At 31.8% G+C, this 15,970-nt stretch overlaps 4 protein-coding genes across 4 annotated transcripts; 1 reads left to right on the top strand and 3 right to left on the bottom strand.

Moving 5' to 3' along the window:
• Positions 1 to 4: 4 nt before the first annotated feature.
• Positions 5 to 8,373, bottom strand: LOC128198084 (longitudinals lacking protein-like). The gene is made up of 2 exons (XM_052881453.1): positions 7,975 to 8,373; positions 5 to 229 (listed from the first exon to the last, which is right to left on the bottom strand). Exons 1-2 carry the CDS (start codon positions 8,173 to 8,175, stop codon positions 5 to 7), a joined length of 426 nt encoding a protein of 141 aa, XP_052737413.1. The 5' UTR covers positions 8,176 to 8,373.
• Positions 8,374 to 9,049: 676 nt separating this feature from the next.
• On the top strand, positions 9,050 to 10,815 carry LOC112054234 (uncharacterized). Its single transcript, XM_024093939.2, has 6 exons — positions 9,050 to 9,377; positions 9,490 to 9,718; positions 9,877 to 9,978; positions 10,104 to 10,163; positions 10,231 to 10,350; positions 10,455 to 10,815. The coding sequence occupies exons 1-6, from the start codon at positions 9,198 to 9,200 to the stop codon at positions 10,700 to 10,702; spliced, it is 939 nt and encodes a 312-aa protein (XP_023949707.2). The 5' UTR covers positions 9,050 to 9,197; the 3' UTR covers positions 10,703 to 10,815.
• A 557-nt stretch (positions 10,816 to 11,372) lies between these two features.
• Positions 11,373 to 14,255, bottom strand: LOC112054233 (putative nuclease HARBI1). The gene is made up of 3 exons (XM_024093938.2): positions 13,289 to 14,255; positions 12,658 to 12,933; positions 11,373 to 12,579 (listed from the first exon to the last, which is right to left on the bottom strand). Exons 1-3 carry the CDS (start codon positions 13,589 to 13,591, stop codon positions 12,082 to 12,084), a joined length of 1,077 nt encoding a protein of 358 aa, XP_023949706.2. The 5' UTR covers positions 13,592 to 14,255; the 3' UTR covers positions 11,373 to 12,081.
• A 124-nt stretch (positions 14,256 to 14,379) lies between these two features.
• LOC112052137 (ribosome maturation protein SBDS) lies at positions 14,380 to 15,769 on the bottom strand. The gene is made up of 2 exons (XM_024091088.2): positions 15,268 to 15,769; positions 14,380 to 15,117 (listed from the first exon to the last, which is right to left on the bottom strand). The coding sequence occupies exons 1-2, from the start codon at positions 15,396 to 15,398 to the stop codon at positions 14,493 to 14,495; spliced, it is 756 nt and encodes a 251-aa protein (XP_023946856.2). The 5' UTR covers positions 15,399 to 15,769; the 3' UTR covers positions 14,380 to 14,492.
• Positions 15,770 to 15,970: the final 201 nt, after the last annotated feature.

The raw sequence follows: 15,970 nt of genomic DNA, 5'->3' as shown, positions 1-15,970 counted from the left end.
AAAATTATCGGGCGAGGACATGGGTTGTTCTGACGTTACGTACTTTGTCGTTGTGTTGCGAGCAGTCGGTGAGGCCGCGTATCTGCAGCGCGTCGGCCGTGCGCAGGAACGCGCTGAGCTGCGCCTGCGCGATGTTCACCTGCCCCACGTACATGAACTGCAGCAGCGCGCGCACGTGCGACACCTCGCAGTCGCGCATGAAAATTATCGGGTGAGGACATGGGTTGTTCTGGAAGGAAAAAGATACAGTTTAGTATAGTTGTTTAGTTTGTGTACCATTGAAAGCAAAGATTTCAGACTTTTAGATATTGAACGTGCCTATAAAATGACCGCAAAAAGTGATCCGAATTTAGCCATTTCACTGAGCGCCCATATGCACAACTTTGTGTTTACTTACATTATACAGAGTGTTCCGTAATTAATAGAATAATTAATATATAGATTTGCAATGGACATTTTTTTTTAATCGGGTCATCTTAATGAAAGAATAATAATTACTGCTGTTTCAAAGCTTTTTGTACAAAACAAATAAAATATTATTTACAAAAGTAGTATAGTACATTGATAATTTAATGTGTAATGTTTAACAAAATTAAGATCTTTAAAATCTTAACTCCATCAGCTACAGCATTGAAAAAACTGATTTAAGATAGAAAAGTTTGAAAAATCTGAAAAAAATATAACTTGGTCAGGGATTTTTGGAAAAAAATAATCAAATTAGTTTGAGATAATGTTATGACCGCGTTGCAACGACTTGCGGTACGGACGGATTCAGTGTGCTCGTGGCGTCCGAGCCGTCCTTCATCTCTTGTTGTGTAATTCTTTATGGGTTACTTGGGATAGGCGGGGAGAGTGACTTGAGTGGAAAAGGGGAGTGTTCGTTAACAGTTAAACCCCTGCTTTAACCCTACACACAACGTTCACAAGTGCGTGACTTCACTCATTATCTGCCATTCTAGGGTCTTATTTTAGTTACAGTTTGATTTGTAATTAAGTTGTCCTGACGAATGTTGTGAATCATAACCTTTGTTAGACATTAGTTTTCCTATTTTTGTAATCACTTCTGAGCCTGCTAAAAATAATTAGGTGATATACCATTTGCGTTTTATCTATTAAATACGGGACACCCTGTATATGCACCAATCTTCGAGTTTACCAGATCATTATTTTCCTAGACATACAAACTTCTCGTATTAGATGGACTATGCTATATAGGTACACCATAATTGGAAAAACATTTTAATCATATTATAATGGTTGAACCCATTTCATACTTCATACAAGTAATGTTATTTGTTTTGTGCTGTTTATACCATGATAAGGATGAATTTAAATCAACAAAATACTATAGAGTCAGCTATTATTGGCTAATTTTAAGTTAGCTAAACAGCCATACCTACAGTAACTCTGTATAAAGAATCTATTTCTGAATGTCTATTTGGGAATGTGATGATGAGAAGAAATTTAGAGGTTTCATTAATTAAAGTTTTTTTCACTTTTAAACATATAATAGACACTACATTATTATATTTGGGCAAATCACTGGATTCGCACCAAACAATCAACCAAACAATCCCGCTGAATGTCTCACGACAGATTGCAGGAATAATGAGACTAAATAAAAAAAAAAAAACTTTTAAACATCATAAGACGCTGTCTGTCAACTGTCTATAGTCAAACACTTGTCTATATACGTTTACCACTATATCAAGAGCCAAGTGGACTTCCAAAACTATAACATAATGAACAGTAATACATATTTATGAATCTGTATTATCACACTAATATAATAAAGGTGAAAATTTGTATGTAAGTGTGTGTGAAAGTATGTGTAAGTGAGTATGTTTGTTCTTCCTTTACGCTGCGGCTATTTAATCGATTTGGCTGAAATTTGGAATGAAAATAGATTTTACTAAGGATTAACACATAAGCTACTTTTCATCTTGAAAAAATCCAAAGTTCCCGCGGGATTTGTGAAAAACTTAATTTCACGAATTTCGGACGAAGTCGCCGGCGTCCGCTAGTTAACACATAAGTTTTAAATAAAATCGTCATAAATTCCGCAGATTTAGAATGTGATTACAATGAATTCTGGTGATTTAAAAAAAATAATCAGTTCAAAGGAATATAATAATGTAAAATGGTTGTTTTAATAATTAGGTTAATTGTTTCCACTTAACGCGTCAACACACATTTCCTATAGATTTCTTCTACGCGTCTAATTGACGATAAAACTTTAATGTTCATTATCATTTATGGTTATTAATTATTCAATGAGTTGAGCGATTTTCATAATATTGCACGATTTCCCAATTTCGATATATCTACGTGATTTTATAATACCTACCTCTACTTCATAAATATATAATATCTATATATTTATGAAGTATACATAGATATTTATGGTATATGATGTCCATCTGTCCGTATTCTGTTTATCTCAGAGACTATTAGTATTAGAAAGCTGTAATTTTGCATTACATTAAGCACGCCAACAAATTCGTAAAATAGAATAGATATTTTTTTTTTTTTTTTTGATAAAAAATAAAATATTTTTAGGATACCTGTAAATAGCTATTGCGTAGTCACATTGAATAGGTCTTTAAAAAATACACTTGGGTGTGTTAACACCATTTATCAATTTAGGGAAATTAAATACCAAGGTTTAAAGTTTTAATTTTTGTTTAAAGTTTCCCTCTCTGTTACCTAACCGTTGTGTATACGGAAGTATACGGAAAAAAAATACAGAAGTAGCATATATAATGAAATTAAAAGAATAACTTTTAGAGCTAAGTAGGGTTTAAAATTGAAATAGTTGTAGTTGATCAACCAAAAACCATTATTCTAAGTCGACATACGGAACCCTACACTGTGACGTACGTACGTGACCAGGCACGCACGTGGCCGGTTTTTTTTCATTATTTTAAAAATGTTACTATGTTCATCCATATGCAAAAGTCCGATGCACTTGTTAAAACTTATTCTGAAAGCAAAGGTTAATGACTTCTTAGTAAAAACCCCAGGCTCCTAAATAAAAGCAACAAAAAGTTGCAGCTTCTAACAGCGTACGTATTTTACTGATAAAAAAAAGAATTTTGGAAATCGGTCCAGACGTCTTTGAGTAATCGGTGTACAAACATAAAAAAAAAAAAAAAATACCAGCCGAATTGAGAAGCTCCTTCTTTTTGAAGTCGGTTAAAAATTCCTTTACTTTTATTAACACTTAATCAAATATGGAAATTTTCCTGTGCCCTAATAATTACAATTTAGATTTGGCATTGGGCCATTGGCAATCTTAAAATTGTAATTATTAAGGCATAGCTCTTTAGGGACATGTGGGAAAAGAAACGCCAAAGAGTATTGATTTAAAATTATAGCACTGTATTACTACAAAATTAATAAATTTTGTTTTATTTATTCATAAAGCATGAGATTTTGTTATTTTTTTACAGCTTTCAACTCAACGGATAATGGACCTGAATCAACACGAGAGATCATGCCCTTTGTTTAATGTTTTTCTTAGTTTTTTATACTTTTAAAAATTATACACAATTTAAAAAAGACTTAATTGTTTAAAATTATTATAAAATAAATTAAATAAAATTCTTGGAACTATATAATTAAATATTAAATTTATTATCCCTATTAAGTATAAAAAAATATTTTTCTTTGTATGTTTGTTTTTTTATGTGTACATTTTTCAATTTTAATGTGACTTTAGCGATTTTTTCCACACATGCAGTAAAAAGTATTGTTTAAAGTATTACTTATATATTATTGTATTACTATCATACACCTGAGAGAGTCAGTAAGTACCTAATAAATATGTAACAAAATGTTATGTAAAATATTTAAATTTTCAATAACTTACTTAATGCAAGTAGGCTTATTTGTAATTTAAAAACATGATACAGTGAATAGTCATAAAAAAAGAAAGAATATAGCATATTTTCCAAAGATTTAAAAATAGAGATATTATGTGAGGCGAACAAAAGTGGCTAATTGTCTTAATTTCAGTGTGATAGTGATACCAAAATATCATAACACAATAAACAAATAATACCCAATAATAGTGACTTCTGAAATTTTCTAATTAGGTAGCCCGTTCATTTGTGTTTTATAGTCTGAATATGTTTTTGGTTGAGTACGAATTAAACTTTACCTTAATTGATCTTCTTATATTAATCAAAAGCACAGCAGCACCAAACATACACACTTATAAGCACATACACAAATATTCAAAACAAAAAACATAACACACACTCCAAAAACTATACCGCAGCAATAATGATATGTATGTATGAATTTTTAAAAGGAAACCTGATAGGAATCGGGTTGTTAGAATCCATCGCCCCTGCTAAATATACATATACAATGTTAAAATACGAGTTGTGTGTTTAGGAACTAAAAACTGTATAGACATATAATATATATAATGGAATTAAATACAAAATTGTGCATGTGTAAATTCAGTGGAGTAGCTAAATTCGGTTCACTTTTATAACAACATAATCTCGTGAAGCGAAATAGACAAATTTCAACCAATGGCGGTGCAAGCGAAAATACCGCCAGCTCTTTCATTGCGTTCAGACGAAAGAGATGGGACTGGGACAACTCTGCTGACATTGGACAATACTTTGTCTATTTCTCTTCACTTATGTTAGTACCACAGAATTACAAAAAAAAATATTATTTCTATAATGTGTCTATTCCTCTTCACTTGGTGGCATGTTAGTACAACAGAATTACTAAAAGTGTATTATTTCATTAAAGTGTGTGTGAGTTAATAAAAAGTAAGTGCGAAAGTCTGTCTGTCTTATTAAAGAACTAAATTTTAAGAAATAAATTTATTAGTTTCAAGTTTTTATAAATAAATTCTTTCTATTCTATTAATTTCTAAACTCCCCGACTCTAAAACAGTCATATCAGAAAATATTATATGTCAATTTTGCTCTTATAGTATGAATTCCGATGTGACCCAGATTGAAAATAGTCTGTGACTATAATTATTATTACACTGGATGTATATTGAGATGATCCATTTTCTGTTGCAATTTAAATTTTATATAGATTAAGAAATAAAATATGTAGTCACATATTTTAAAATTACAGGTTTAAATTCTTGGTTTTAAAGTGAATGAAAAGCCAATGTTCAATTTCAGAAATTATACCTTCAAAAAACACTATTTAATTTGAAACTTCAAGGGTCTCTAGCTAAGGATTGTCGCGAAGCTAAGTGACTAGCAACTGGGAATATAATTTCTCACATTATGCTGAGGAAAACATGGAAAAATTACACTTTATACTTAAACGGTTGAAGGTCTGGATCCTTAAAACTGACTACCTCCTAAAGCCACTGTGGTCCTAACTCCATAACTGGTTGCTATACTTATTTATGGGAGGCTTATATAAAATGATGAAGCTCTGGGGTTCACGGGCTCTCTGTCTATTGGCTGTGAAAAGGTAACAGACAAACTCTACAATAGCTTTGGTAATTTGGTCTTTGTGTAGCATATAAGGGTTAATTTAAAACAAAACGAAGATCTACTTTTGTGTTATAAACACCAACACAATCTCAGCAGAATCTTATCACTTTTGCAAGAGGTCATTGACAGATCATGATAATGGTGTGCAATGTCAACTTTCAATTTAAACATCACCTTGTAATGCCCAGCGACTGTGTGGGGAACTGAAGTATGTGATTGTTATCATTCATATATAGTTAGGTAATTGTTTGTTTAAGTTTTTACACATTATCTTTAAGTGTATTTTTATCTCTCACAATAAATATTGTATGGTAAAGTGAACTAAACAATTATATTGCTTGACATATTTTTTTCATTATTATAATATTGTACCTACCATCTTTATAAGCATTGCATTTATGGGAGATAATGGTGTAATAAATACTAATTGGCAATTTAGTAAAGTAATATAAGAGGTGTCAAAAGTGCTTGTAAACTGAGCCTACTTGAAATAAATTAATTTTGAATTTGAATTGAAGAATATCTGATTTTTTGAATTTTGAATTAGTATTACTGTATCATAAATATGAATACAATTGGGACCTTTACTTACAAAGCTTTAAATTATCTATAACAGAACAAAGAATTTTCACAAGTTTTATTGTTCTGTTCTACCCTCATTAGTTCCCATTCCTGTGGGAATATGGTGATAAAATAAAACCTGTTATTCGCTATTAATTTAGCTTTTAATTTGTGAAAGAACTCTTATTTTCAGTTCATTCGTTTTGAAGTATATTTATAACAAATATTAGAAAAGTTAACATTTCTTATAATATAAATAATATGAGTAAATAAGTATTGTGTTAATTCCACCATTGAACTGAAACCACAAGAGATACTAGTAGAGTACAATAAGAAAAATATTATATACTTGACTATGACAGTGTTCAATTATACCTCATGGTAACATTGATGCAATGAAATGATTACTCAATTCACCAAGTGTGCCATAGGAATAAAATATTTTATGCATAAAAATTACTTCACGAAATATTAAAAAGGATTGGTTTACACAACACATTGAAAGGTAGACTTCAATATGTAAACTGCTTGGGTTAAGGGCAAAGACCTTTCAATAAAATGATTTCATAAAATGTTTAGTGGTTAATTGGCCCATTTACAAGTGGTGTACTGTGCCATAGCAGCTTATAAGATGTAAAATACACTTTTACATATCTATACTTCTATACTAATATTATAAAAAATAAAGTTTGTGGTTTTGTAGGGGTAATCTCTGGATCTACTGAACCAGTTTTAAAATAGCTTTTACCACTAGAAAGTTACATTATTTGTGAATGTCATAGGCTATGTTTACGCTGTATTCTCACAGGAATGGGAATTACGCTGGGTAAATTGATGGCTATTTAAGAAATAAATAATAATAATAACTAATAAACTTTGGTTAAAATCTTAAAGGGAGATAGAATACACCTTGGATTAACATATAAATCAACTACAACTCTTTAGTTTAATAAACTAAAGAGTTGCACAAATAGTACATATACTAAATTCATGTAGATAAAGTTATGGGCTGTTATCAGCCTATAATAATTGCCCTATTACAGGGCACAGCCACCCACCTTATAGAAGAATATGGAGCTTATACCCACCACACACTCTAATGCAGGATGGCAAGCTAGTTTGTTTCTGTAGCATGGTGCTGGTGCCAGTTTGTTTCACTCTTGAAAGTTTCCCGTGATTCATGATAATAGTACATATTATAAATGTCATAGAGGCAACAGTCTCCTGCACCATGCAATAGCACACAAAGTGGAAGGTATAATTTTATGAAATAGACAAACTAATAATGCATAAAAGTAAATATTTTAAACTTTATAAACAATTCAAAAATCTAATCATAAAATCATAAAATTTGTAATTATTCACTAAATCAAAGTATAATGTACTTTTGTATTATATGAAATAATTTTTAATACTGAAACATGCTCTCTTTCTTGTATTTAATAAAGAATAGTCAGGTAGCATTTAGGTATCTTGTATATATTTAATGAAATTCAAATTAAAAATTCAGATTCTTAATAAAGTATGGTCTCATAGTGAAAGCAAACTGAAATTCATTGTTAGAAAAAAAATATGCCTTTCAGATTGGGTGATAGAACTTGTGTAGCAATGTGCTCACAATTAGAATAGAAAGGGAAAAATCAATGATAACGCTTAGAAAGGCAAATTTTTTTGTAAATCATTGTTCAAATGCAAATATTGTGAATTTTCCAAACGAAATGCTTTATTGGGAGCCCCAATAGGAATGAATTAATTAGAAATTGTGAAACAGAATTCTAAAGTAGGTACAAATAATGAAATCACGAATACTTAACCGGATCGCGAGACATGGCATTTGTAAGTAGATCAAGTGTTTTATACATAACAACTTTCACTAGAGTCATTGTAATGGTGACACATCAATGTGGGGAGTGAAAGATGGACTTACTTTAAATAATTCCTTGAAATAAGGACTACACGCCGAAAGAACCACTTTGTGGGCCTCGAGCCTGTGTCCCTCGCATGCCAGGGTGACATCCACGAAGTCCTCATCATCGCGCAGTGCTTCGAATTGAGAAGTTATATTCGCTTGAAAATTGTTCCATCTCAAACAGAATTGCTGGTCGCCACCCAGTTCTGTACCTTCCATTACTTATAGACATAACTCGATATCCCTGCTCATTTAATTGCTTGATAAGAATAGTTAATTATTGAAAATAAATATATCACAGTAACTTGCAATTTCAGTCGCCGTCTGGCCGAAAATCTTGAAAGAAAACAATCAATAAAATCTCGTACCAATATAAGAAAAATAAAACTTTTTAATTTGTCATTCATTTGCTGATGGGTACATTCACTTCAACGTTCCATTACACGTTTCGATTCAGTATCGGTTCTTTGTTATCTTTTTTTAAATATTTGATTAAAAACTTCAAAATATAATAAAACTTAGCCCAATTTTATCATTGTTTATTTTTTTAAGTCAAAATGAAATTCTTTTAAATACAATGAAATCTTCACAAAATCGGTAACAAAAATATAAAATTTAGTAAATATAGTAATTACTCTTTGTCAAACATAGACTAAAAAGCTGATAAACTTTCCACAGACATACTGAGTAAATATGTTCCTTGTCCACAGATATATTATCATAGAAATCTACACCGTTGTGACGGTAGTACGATGTGAAAAATAGTCGCAAATAAAGGGCCGGACTGAAAATTTGAGGTAACTAACCCTGGAATTCATAGTCGTGAAGTGAACAATCCCCCACAAACCAACATTCAGTATTCACCCAGGGGCTGACTATTGAATCATCCTTCATTGCATTTCATAAACAAACTTCTGGGGAGCCCCTAGGTGACTGGAGTTTCAAGCAAATGTTGTCTATGATTTTAGATTAGGTTTTTGAAAATTCTGTGATAAAACCACAGATTCTCTTATTACATAATAGACCGAGTACAAAATGACGTATTCTCTTTGACATTTTACAAAAAACGGGCATAAAAGAGCTGGAATCCTAAACCGATATCTAGTATTAAAAATGTATATGACAATTCTCTTTTTTTTTATCATATGGTGTTTACTGTTTGTTTTGTCGGACTGAAGGTTACGAAATACTATCTTCAAATTCTTCTCAGTTTTTAATATATTTATCAGTTTTTATTTTTAATGGAGCACTTTTATCAAAAAGTAACATTTACACATGAGGAAAAGGAGTTGCTCGTCAATTTATTAAAATTTGAAAAAATTATCGAAGATAAGCGGACAAACAAGTCCACTAATAAACTAAAGGCAGAGGCCTGGGACAGGGTGACAAACAAATTTAATAACAATACTTTTGTTACCAAAGTAAGTATTATGAGGCTACATATAAGATTGAAATACTTTGGCTCTTGATCAGCTCAGTACAAAATGGTATTTATTCACTATACTATATTTTTTTATTTTAAATGATTAACAGCGTGCTACAATACAATTAAGAAGGTGCTGGGAGAAAATTAAAAAACATGCCAAAGATGACCGAACAAAAGAAATAAAAACAAGGATGGCAACAGGTGGTGGTAGTCCGTGTCTCCCCAGTCAAGATTATGTGCCAGGGGTGGAAGAGGTAGTACCTCATCTTATGATTGAAATCCCTGGCACAATTGATAGTAACACTATTTTTGAAAGTGAAAGGCAAACTGAAACTTGTAAGTACCTGGTAGGCTGTCTTGATTTCTACTTATTTAAACATACATATTTTGTTTTATATTAAATGAGTGTTCTAGGTTTTCAGTATAACATTGAATTTACAGTTATTATAATAAATTTAATTCAGATTGAATATTTGTGATTTTTTTTATTGCAGCAATAACCACTACTTGCACAATATCAACTCGGTGCAAAACACCAATAATGTCACAGTCGATTTTACAAGACTGTGATCAATCAGTACTCCGCAGATATTTAGGTAACCACCTTTACAAAATCTAAGTTGGAATACATTAATTGTATTACTTTGATTTTTATATATAATAGTATTTCTAAAAATCAATGTATTAAATTATATAAAAATAATAGTACTTTAATTTACAGATTCAACCCAAACTGCCTGTGAAACTATGAATAACCAAATAAATGAACATTTAACTTCAAGTGAGTAGTATGCTTAATAAATGAAGAAATTAAACACAGTTGTTATAATATTTGTTTCTTATTACAGGAATGAATATTATTATTAGTCCAGAAGCAGAAACCATAGAACCCACAGATACCTGCAACATATCCAGCCCATTGATGCCTCGGACGGAATTACCATACACTGAACGACGTAGACGCTTAGGTAATTCATCTTTATATATATCTTCACATTCACAAGACATTGTAGCCTTAAGATATACCTTTCTCTTACATACTTGTGTGATATAATATAATATTTTTTTTCAGCATCTACAGCAGCATCAGAAGTTATTACTTTGAGGAAAAACAATATATTAAAGGAGAGAAATGAACAGCAAGACTTATACAAAATTCGCCGTTCCATATTGGAAATAGAATTCCAAAAAGAATCTGAAATGCTGCGTCATTTGCAGAAATTAAATTCTATAAAAGAAATGAATGAGCTTGAGATATTGGAACACCAACGAGCCCTCCGTAAAATAGAGTTGCAGCGTGCTCTAGAACATGCAAATTAAAATAGAAATTCAAAGATTAGAAATTATTATTCAAGATTTAAATTATAACCTTTTGAAAAAAAAATGTACATACTGTTCTAAATTTTGAAATAAAAAAAAAGATTAAACAAAAATTTGTTTCTGTTACAAAAACAACCTGAAATAGATAAGAGAACTATTATAACTTCCTATAAGTAGGTAGGTATGCTGTATTTTTTACAATATTTTACAAGATGTAGGAAGTGGTCACAGTAAAACTGTATTTAACAAAGTCTAGAAATCACATAATCTATACTGGTATTCTAAAGAGGTAATATTTGATTGTTTGTTTGTATGTAATGAATTTGAAGCCTATTCATACTACTAAACCAATTTGAAAAATTCTTTTACAATTTACTTTAACATCTGATTTTATATAGTATACTTACATAATACATTTTCTGGTATAAAAGTGGAACAACAAATCCTATAAGGGGGTAGTCTTGGCCATAGTTCATAATAATGAAAAGGACAGTAGATATTGCAATTCTGACTCAAGCTAAAATGAAACATAGATTCCTGTGATTCAAAGTTTTTATTATAACAACATTAAAAATACATAATTTACATCTGTACTTATTAAGTTTTCAAATTAACTATCATTATTATTGTTTATATTTATAAGGGCAGATTTATAATAAAACTGCAGAAGTAAAATTAATAAATTTTAATTTTTCATCATTCATTTATTTAATATTTGTATACTTAGCAAATAATGGTCTAATATAAATGTTCAGAGTGAGACCTCTTTACAATACACACCACTATACTACCTCAATACCAATTGCTATTGACTTTCCAAGGTATTATAAGGGTCTTTCCTTTGCTTTGAGAACCACAGATTTTCAAGGAACAGTATTCTAGAGCATATCATTGTAATTCCCTGCCATGAGAACTACACTTGTCTACACAAAATTCCGTCCCTGTCATTGTAAAAGTTCCAATTGATCTTTAGCTACTTCACAAGGTCCATATTAATTAAAACTGTCTCGTTGGTCCTGTGCAGGGGCCTATGCAGTTTTGGATTATGAGGTCCTGGGTTCCAGTCCTACTTCTAGCTATACAATATTAGTACCTGTCTGTCCCAGCCATTATCATCAACATCTGATAGTATGCCTTATCCCCTCTCCTGATGATATAATAATAACTCCTGATGATAAAAAAACAATTGTAATTATGCACAGCATCTTTAGTAATAACAAAAAATGTTACATACTGAATGTAAAATGAATTTTTGGCGTAATGTTGAGCTGTTGGTCCCGGTCATTAAAGTATTTAACATTATCACCCTACTAAGCTTGCAAACCATGGTTGCTTGCTTGCTTGTGGGACATATATAATTAAATTTACGGTAAAAAAAGTCATGAAAAATGCCTTAAAATAATTCCTCGTCTTACAGCAAATCCTGAAACACTAGTTGAATTTTGTGTTTCATTTGGTTGGGGCATTATTCTTTGAGGAATTATTGGAGGCTCAGGATCTTTATATTTTATAGCAACATTATGCAAAACTGCACAAGCTACTATTATTGTAGGCACATTTTTTATTTTGTTGCCTAGTGTCTTCTGCAGACAAGGAAATCTTTTTTTCCATACTCCAAAGAGTCTTTCTACTGAATTTCTAGTTTTTATCTGAGCTTTATTATACCTTTCATCAGGAGAATTGGGAGTAGGGTTACTAATTGGAGTTAACAAATAAGGTTCACTTGCATAGGCACTATCTCCCAACAAAATTCCTTGTATTAAACCTTCTTCTAATTTTATTTTAACAGAGCTAGAGTTAAAGATTCGACTATCATGTTCCCGCCCAGGCCAACGAGCAACAATGTCGAAAATTTCCAAATTTGGTCCTCCAACAACCTGTAATCAAAATGTACAGTTATAATTTGATACTATATAATCAGCCTATTAATGAGCACCAGACAAAATATATTTTACCTGGACATTTACAGAAAAATAAGATTTTCTGTTTCTGTAAACCTCAGCATAGGGTCCTCCAGGGTTGTTTATGGGTATGTGAGTGCCATCAATACATCCTATAACTTGTGGCATTCCTGCTATAGCATAGAATGATTGATGGACTGCACTACTTTGTGGCCCAGGTAACGGAAATTTTACTGCTTGACGGACGTGACTGCATAATATTTTCGAGATACGCAATACAATCCGACAAATTGTCGGTTGCGATATGGACACCAAATCGCCACATACAGTCTGAAAATAAACATTATGTTGGTTATCTATTTCCTAAATCGAAAGTACAGGTATACCTAACATTTATATGGGTCAGATTACAAATACAACAACATTATACCACAGCGCTGGCCCAACGTGGATTGGCAGACTTCACATATTAGAAGAGATAATAATTCGTTAAAATGCACATATGGAAAAGTTGTAGGTGCATGATCCTGACCGCATTTGAACCTACGAGTACATCCTCCGATTAAGGAGGTCCAGTGGTTCATATCCATTTAGCTATCATGAGTTCTCTGGATTTTAACCTACTCCTAATTTATATTATAATGAACAAAATAATTTCTTTAGAATGAACACATTGCCTACATACCTGGAAACATCCTGTTGCGTAAAATCGAAGTGCCGCTAGTACACATAATAACGGCGGTATAGGAAGCCCTCTCTTGGTGTCCCGCGTTAAATGTGAATTTAATAGAGGCATAATATGCCTAATAAGGGACTCTTTATCAAAGCGGAACCGGCGACGAAATTCCATATCGCCATAAAATTCTATTGGATTTACGCAATCCCGAATATATCGCTTTGGCACTGATATTATACGCCCACGGTTTTCAACAACATCTACGTCCGTCGTTATATTGTTCAAAAAACATAAGTCGTTTTCCAAATCCATTTTCACTGGGCGAGTAACAAATAACAACAAAAAAAATGCCAGGGGATGGTTTGGCTGACAAATATCGGTAATTCAGCAGTCAGCCGCCAGCTCCTGTCAAATGAGGGGTTTCTTTTGTCTATGAAACGCGTAGGGGTTGAATTCGACACATAGCGGCTGAATAATCCCCTTAGGGGCCCCCTACTACGACTATGAATTCCACCGTAAGAGGTTCTAAGTTTGCCTCCCCCTCAATATTCAATAGCTAACAATATTCCAATGAATATAGCCGTGATAGCCCATTGGATATAATTTGTGCCTCCGAGTCCGGAGGGTGTGGGTTCGAATCCGGTCCGGGCATAGATTTAAATGGTCTAAGTGTCCGAAGCATTTTCAGTTGTGTGCATTTTAAGAAATTAAATATCACGTGTCTCAAACGATGAAGGAAAAATATCGTTAGGAAACCTGCATACCAGAGAATTTTCTTAATTTTATAGTTGTGTGAAGTCTGCCAATAGGGCCAGCGTGGTGGCCTAACCCCACTCATTCTGAAAGCAGACTCAAGCTCAGCTCCGACTGAAGGGTTGACACCATACTGAGTCATATATCTATGGTTGATAATGATACTTTTTAATAAAAAGTAATCCCACTGTGTATCTTGATACCATAAGTTAAATACTATGTTGGTAATTACCGCCTTTCTAAAAAATATATCAATTTGACTAATTCAGTCTAATATACTGAAAAATTTATAAAATCATTATAGTTTATATTGAATCTCCAGGCAAACAAGATAAAAATAAAATTACTTTTTGATTTTCATCAATTATTATTTAAGATTATTTTAACATCAAAGTTATATTACTATTTGTAATTTAACTTACAATACAAAAAACTATGAATATGAGTTCCTTAAATCCTTTTACAAGGCTTGCTCGCCTTCAACCATTTCTTTCAAATTTAATAATTCAAATTGCCCACTGCCCTTTGTTTCGGTTTTGATCATCTCATCCAAGGTTCTAAAGCTACCTGGGTCTATGAGGCATATTATATTTGCAGTTCCAGCTTCCCAATTTTCTTCTTCAACGTTCATTGCTAGTTTAACAGCTTTATCTCTTATTTTCCGGGCATCTTTGCCGTGCAAAAGTATCCTCACTCGCATTTGAGCTCTTTCAAGAGGAATTTCTTTTTTAATAAGTGGTATAACATCTAAGGATTGTTGTTTGGCACTTTTGTTGACATTGACAGAAAAGTGAATATCTTTCATAGCTTTTTCTATAATTGAGACAGGGTATGGCCGCTTTGTTTCTGGGTTTACACACTTGTCAGCCACTGTTGTGGCAATGTCTTTGAATAGTGAATCAATTTGAGAATGCCTTTCCTTATCAGACACTTGTAATTCACCTTTTTCTAATATTTCCTTACATATTTCAGTTTGATCTTCTTTACCAAAAATCTTGATCAAATCTTCTTTCTTAGCCACCTGTCCTTTTGATACATTAGTAAACACAGTGTGAGTCTGCAGTACTTCATCAATATCTTTCTCTCTGAAATTAGTAAAATAATTCAAATGTAATAGGCTTGCACAACAATAAATAAATTATACTACATTACCAAGAGAGAAAGTGTGCAAGATCATAAGTAAAATAATACTTCTCAGTCTTTATTACTTCACAGTCAAAAAGCATATAACTTACATTTTACTTCTCCATGATACTACCTTATTTTTATAACATGCTATTTCAAATCTTTTACCACCTTTCTTTAACCTTACAATAGCCACATTCGTGAGACGAATTTGATTGGTTGGTGTAAATATTTTCGACATTTTGATAGACTTTAGTTTACGTACTTAAAATCATTCACATCACTTTAATTAGCGCGAGGAAATTAAGAAACATTAATTAATTAAATATATTTATTTATTTTTATTCTGATCTGACATTCCCAAAATCACAGACGACAAATGAAGCCCAAAATTTGCAATAGGCAATAGCACAGATTCCAAAAGAAGATAAATCACACAGAAGTCAGAAGATAAACGTACATCTTTGACACGGGGAAACGGAGAAAGGATTACGAATGTCCTTTTGAAAACGCAGTCATGAATAAAAATGTAAATCTGCATTAGAATTAATGATTCATTCATTCTATGATTTTAACTATTAATGTAGTAGCACTGTTTATATTCGTATTGGTAAAAAAAAAAATATTTATTGTTAGTTAGTAAAATAGCTATATTTTAATATAATTTCGAATGTTGTTGATAAAATATACTAAGTTTCATCTTTTAGAAAAATATAATTAAAAAAAAAAAAAAAAAAAAAACATACATACAGCCGAACGTAGAACCTCCTCCTTTTTGGAAGTCGGTTAAAAATGTTGCAAAGCTGTTTGAAG

Source organism: Bicyclus anynana, chromosome 5 (genome assembly GCF_947172395.1).
Source record: "Bicyclus anynana chromosome 5, ilBicAnyn1.1, whole genome shotgun sequence".
Lineage (NCBI taxonomy): Eukaryota > Metazoa > Arthropoda > Insecta > Lepidoptera > Nymphalidae > Bicyclus > Bicyclus anynana.
This window is presented reverse-complemented; position numbering and strand designations above follow the sequence as displayed.

What these genes read in the sequence shown, in the direction of transcription:
- LOC112052137 (XM_024091088.2), bottom strand. Translation starts at nt 15,398, where the DNA reads ATGTCGAAAATATTTACACCAACCAATCAAATTCGTCTCACGAATGTG. An exon ending in GTATCATGGAGAAGTAAAAT is followed by an intron (nt 15,118 to 15,267) that starts GTAAGTTATATG and finishes TACTAATTTCAG; the next exon opens with AGAGAAAGATATTGATGAAG.
- LOC128198084 (XM_052881453.1), bottom strand. Translation starts at nt 8,175, where the DNA reads ATGGAAGGTACAGAACTGGGTGGCGACCAGCAATTCTGTTTGAGATGG. An exon ending in ATTTCAAGGAATTATTTAAA is followed by an intron (nt 230 to 7,974) that starts GTAAGTCCATCT and finishes TTTTCCTTCCAG; the next exon opens with AACAACCCATGTCCTCACCC.
- LOC112054234 (XM_024093939.2), top strand. Translation starts at nt 9,198, where the DNA reads ATGGAGCACTTTTATCAAAAAGTAACATTTACACATGAGGAAAAGGAG. An exon ending in TGAAAGGCAAACTGAAACTT is followed by an intron (nt 9,719 to 9,876) that starts GTAAGTACCTGG and finishes TTTTTATTGCAG; the next exon opens with CAATAACCACTACTTGCACA. An exon ending in TGAACGACGTAGACGCTTAG is followed by an intron (nt 10,351 to 10,454) that starts GTAATTCATCTT and finishes ATTTTTTTTCAG; the next exon opens with CATCTACAGCAGCATCAGAA.
- LOC112054233 (XM_024093938.2), bottom strand. Translation starts at nt 13,591, where the DNA reads ATGGATTTGGAAAACGACTTATGTTTTTTGAACAATATAACGACGGAC. An exon ending in ACGCAACAGGATGTTTCCAG is followed by an intron (nt 12,934 to 13,288) that starts GTATGTAGGCAA and finishes GTTTATTTTCAG; the next exon opens with ACTGTATGTGGCGATTTGGT. An exon ending in ATTTTTCTGTAAATGTCCAG is followed by an intron (nt 12,580 to 12,657) that starts GTAAAATATATT and finishes TTTTGATTACAG; the next exon opens with GTTGTTGGAGGACCAAATTT.